The sequence below is a fragment of the Myotis lucifugus genome, unplaced genomic scaffold (genome assembly GCF_000147115.1).
Source record: "Myotis lucifugus unplaced genomic scaffold, Myoluc2.0 scaffold_421, whole genome shotgun sequence".
In the NCBI taxonomy this organism is placed as follows: Eukaryota; Metazoa; Chordata; class Mammalia; order Chiroptera; family Vespertilionidae; genus Myotis; species Myotis lucifugus.
The window spans coordinates 28,800-31,768 of NW_005871469.1; the positions used below are offsets into that span (position 1 = coordinate 28,800).

The window sequence follows — 2,969 nt, forward strand, 5'->3', positions numbered from 1 at the left end:
GCTCTGCTTCCCTCTGTTGCATTTATTTGCAGGCAGACTCTCTCTTCACAATGACAAAGGTGGTCTTAGCACCTCTAGCTAACATCCTCATCTTGGCAGCCCTAGCTACAGACAGAGGCTCTTTCTTGATATTTTCAGCCAAAGTCTCAGGACTGGCTTTGATTGGCCCAGCTTAGGCACTGCCTGTCTCTGAACCAGAGGAACACAGCAATCTGGTGGCAGTGCCTGGGACTTGTCTCCACTCCTAGGAGTAGATGTAGCCCCACTCGAAACACATGGACTGGAAGTAGAGGAGCAGAAGTCTCCCAATGGAATTTCAGGGTTTATCACCAGAGGAGAAGTTGATGATGGGGGCTGGGCCATTAACAACACCAGTTATATCTGAAAGCTCAGACTTTTAGACCTTTGGAATCAGAGTTGACCACCACTGATTTCTTCTCCCCTGTTGTCTCCTGCTCACAGATGTGAATGAATGTGAAACACTGCAGGGCGTGTGCGGAGCTGCCCTGTGCGAGAATGTGGAGGGCTCCTTCCTCTGCGTCTGCCCCACCAGTCCTGAGGAGTTTGACCCCATGACTGGGCGCTGTGTTCCCCCACGGGCTTCTGCTGGTGAGACTGACGTCAGTGCCTATTTAACTGATGGCTGCGTGCCCCACAGAAAAATGATGTGGTCTAACCCTTCCTGATGTGGACGGCTGCCACTAGTTAAATGCCATTGTTTTAAACAACAAAAAACTTCAGAACTTGTGGGTTAATCTGGGTAGGGGGATTCAGAGTCAGGAGAACTAGAGCCTGCCCGGCCTGACTTCACCAGCTGCCTTCAATCAGCAACTGTTCATAGGGCATCCGTTGTGTTCAGTCCCTATTCTGGGCACTGGGGACACAGCGGTGACCAGAGAAGATCACTCTGTCTTGAAGAGACTCACACAGTGGGGGCAGGCAGAGGTAACACTAGGGGTGACAACCCAGAGGAATCGGCTGGGCTGAGGCAATGCAGGCCAGAGGGAACGAGCCTGTCTCCAGGAAGGCGACTGGGTTCAGATAGTTACTGGGGTTCTGACGACAGTCCTGTTTCCAGAACCCCAGAGGAAGAGCCTGCCAGCCTGAGAGGAGAGTTAGGGAGGGCTCCCTGTCGGAGGGATTCTGAACTGAGCATTAGGATGAGGAGTGGGTGAAGTAGGGGAGGGTGACATTTGGGGCAGAGAGAGCAAGGACAAAGGCAAAGGTCTGGCCAGGCAAGAGAGGGCCTGGCATGTTGGAGGAGCTGAAGTAAGTCCAGGGAGGCAGGATTGACAGAGCAAGGGGAGGAGTGGGGAGAGAGGCTGCAGAAGGAGGCTGGTGCCAGGCCACACTGACTCACCGTGGTCAGGAGGCTAGACATGTCCCGAGGTTACCCCGGCACCGTGGACGGGTTTGAGCAGAGGGGAGGTATAATCAGATTTTGAAGCCTCGTTGGCAGCCATGTGAGTGTGGGCTGGAGGAGGTGACCCTGGGTTCTGGGGGCAGGGACTGGGCAGAGAGGACAGGACTAGATCAAAGCAGCCCCGCCCCGCCCAGCCACAGGAGGTGAAGAGAGGGCAGGTGGGAGAACACTCAAGAGGCCAAGCAGACAAGCGGTGGGGCTGCTTGGGTTTGGGGGTGAAGACTCTGAGGCCAGTTTGGGACACCTTGGATGTGAGAGCCCAAGGAGGTATCCTGGAGGTCAGGGAAATCCCCTCTTCTGCTACGAAAACTGCAGGTGCCATATTGTGCCAGACGTCTGGGAGAGTGTGAGGTGGGAAGGCAAGAAGTGGAGAAATGGCAGGAGGTGAGAATAGGAGGAACGGACAATGACAGTGGAGTCTAGTTCTGCCGCTAATGGCTGGGAGCCCTTTGGGCCTCAGTTTCCCCACTTATATCCTGGGGCTGGAGGATCAGCCCCCACCAGCTAAGCCTCTTGTCTCTCCAGGCACATTCCCAGGCTCACAGCCCCAAGCACCTGCCAGCCCGGTCCTGCCAGACAGGCCACCCCCTCCGCCCCCTCCCCGCCGGCCCAGCCCACCCAGGCAGGGACCGGTGGGCAGCGGCCGCCGGGAGTGCTACTTCGACACAGCGGCTCCAGATGCGTGTGACAACATCCTGGCTCGGAACGTGACGTGGCAGGAGTGCTGCTGCACCGTGGGGGAGGGCTGGGGCAGCGGCTGCCGCATCCAGCAGTGCCCGGGCACTGAGACAGGTGGGCATGGGCGCCTGGTGGACAAGGGGCTGAGGGTCTGGGTGTGCGTGAGGCTGAGGGGTGGGCACAAACAAGCATGAGGGCTGAAGACTTCGGGGGTGAAGGGTGGGCATCGGCGGGGTAAGCACTGAGACTGTGGGTGTGAGCAGGCCCGGGACGGGGCTGGCAGCGGGAGTCTGGGCTTAGCCTTGTCTCTGTGTGCAGCCGAGTACCAGTCACTGTGTCCCCATGGCAGGGGCTACCTGGCGCCTAGCGGAGACCCAAGCCACCGGAGAGGTGAGGCCAGGCTTTCAGTCCCACCCACCTCCAGCCCCCAGGCCAGCTCCCTCCCACCCAGTCTCTTTAATTTATCTCCCTCTCTCACCCTGCCTGTCTCTGTCTCCTCCCACCCACCCCACCCCCATCTCTCTCTGTCTCCCTCTTTCCCTATCTCTACCTCTGGGTCTCTATCTCCATCTCTGTCTCTCTCTTCCCTGATTTAACCACACCGCCTCCCCGCTCCCAATCCAGCCCACCCAATCCCTGGCCTCCACCCATCTCTCTTGGGGGGGGGGGGGGGGGACACGCCTCTGACCATCCTTCCCACAGATGTGGATGAGTGCCAGCTGTTCCGAGATCAGGTGTGCAAAAGTGGCGTGTGCGTGAACACGGCCCCGGGCTACTCGTGTTATTGTAGCAACGGCTACTACTACCTCGCCCAGCGCCTGGAGTGTGTCGGTACGAGCCCACCCGCACCATCCCCAAAGAACTCCCC

General features: G+C 58.4%; 1 protein-coding gene across 1 annotated transcript in view; it reads left to right on the plus strand.

The window, feature by feature from the left end:
• LTBP4 (latent transforming growth factor beta binding protein 4) overlaps nucleotides 1-2,969 on the plus strand; it is a 30,000-nt gene that overhangs the window by 22,594 nt on the left and 4,437 nt on the right. Inside the window, exons 21-24 of the mRNA XM_023743966.1 lie at nucleotides 463-609; nucleotides 1,949-2,215; nucleotides 2,420-2,491; nucleotides 2,804-2,967. Coding sequence (XP_023599734.1) covers nucleotides 463-609; nucleotides 1,949-2,215; nucleotides 2,420-2,491; nucleotides 2,804-2,967 — 650 coding nt within the window. The remainder of the gene's footprint in view (nucleotides 1-462; nucleotides 610-1,948; nucleotides 2,216-2,419; nucleotides 2,492-2,803; nucleotides 2,968-2,969) is intronic.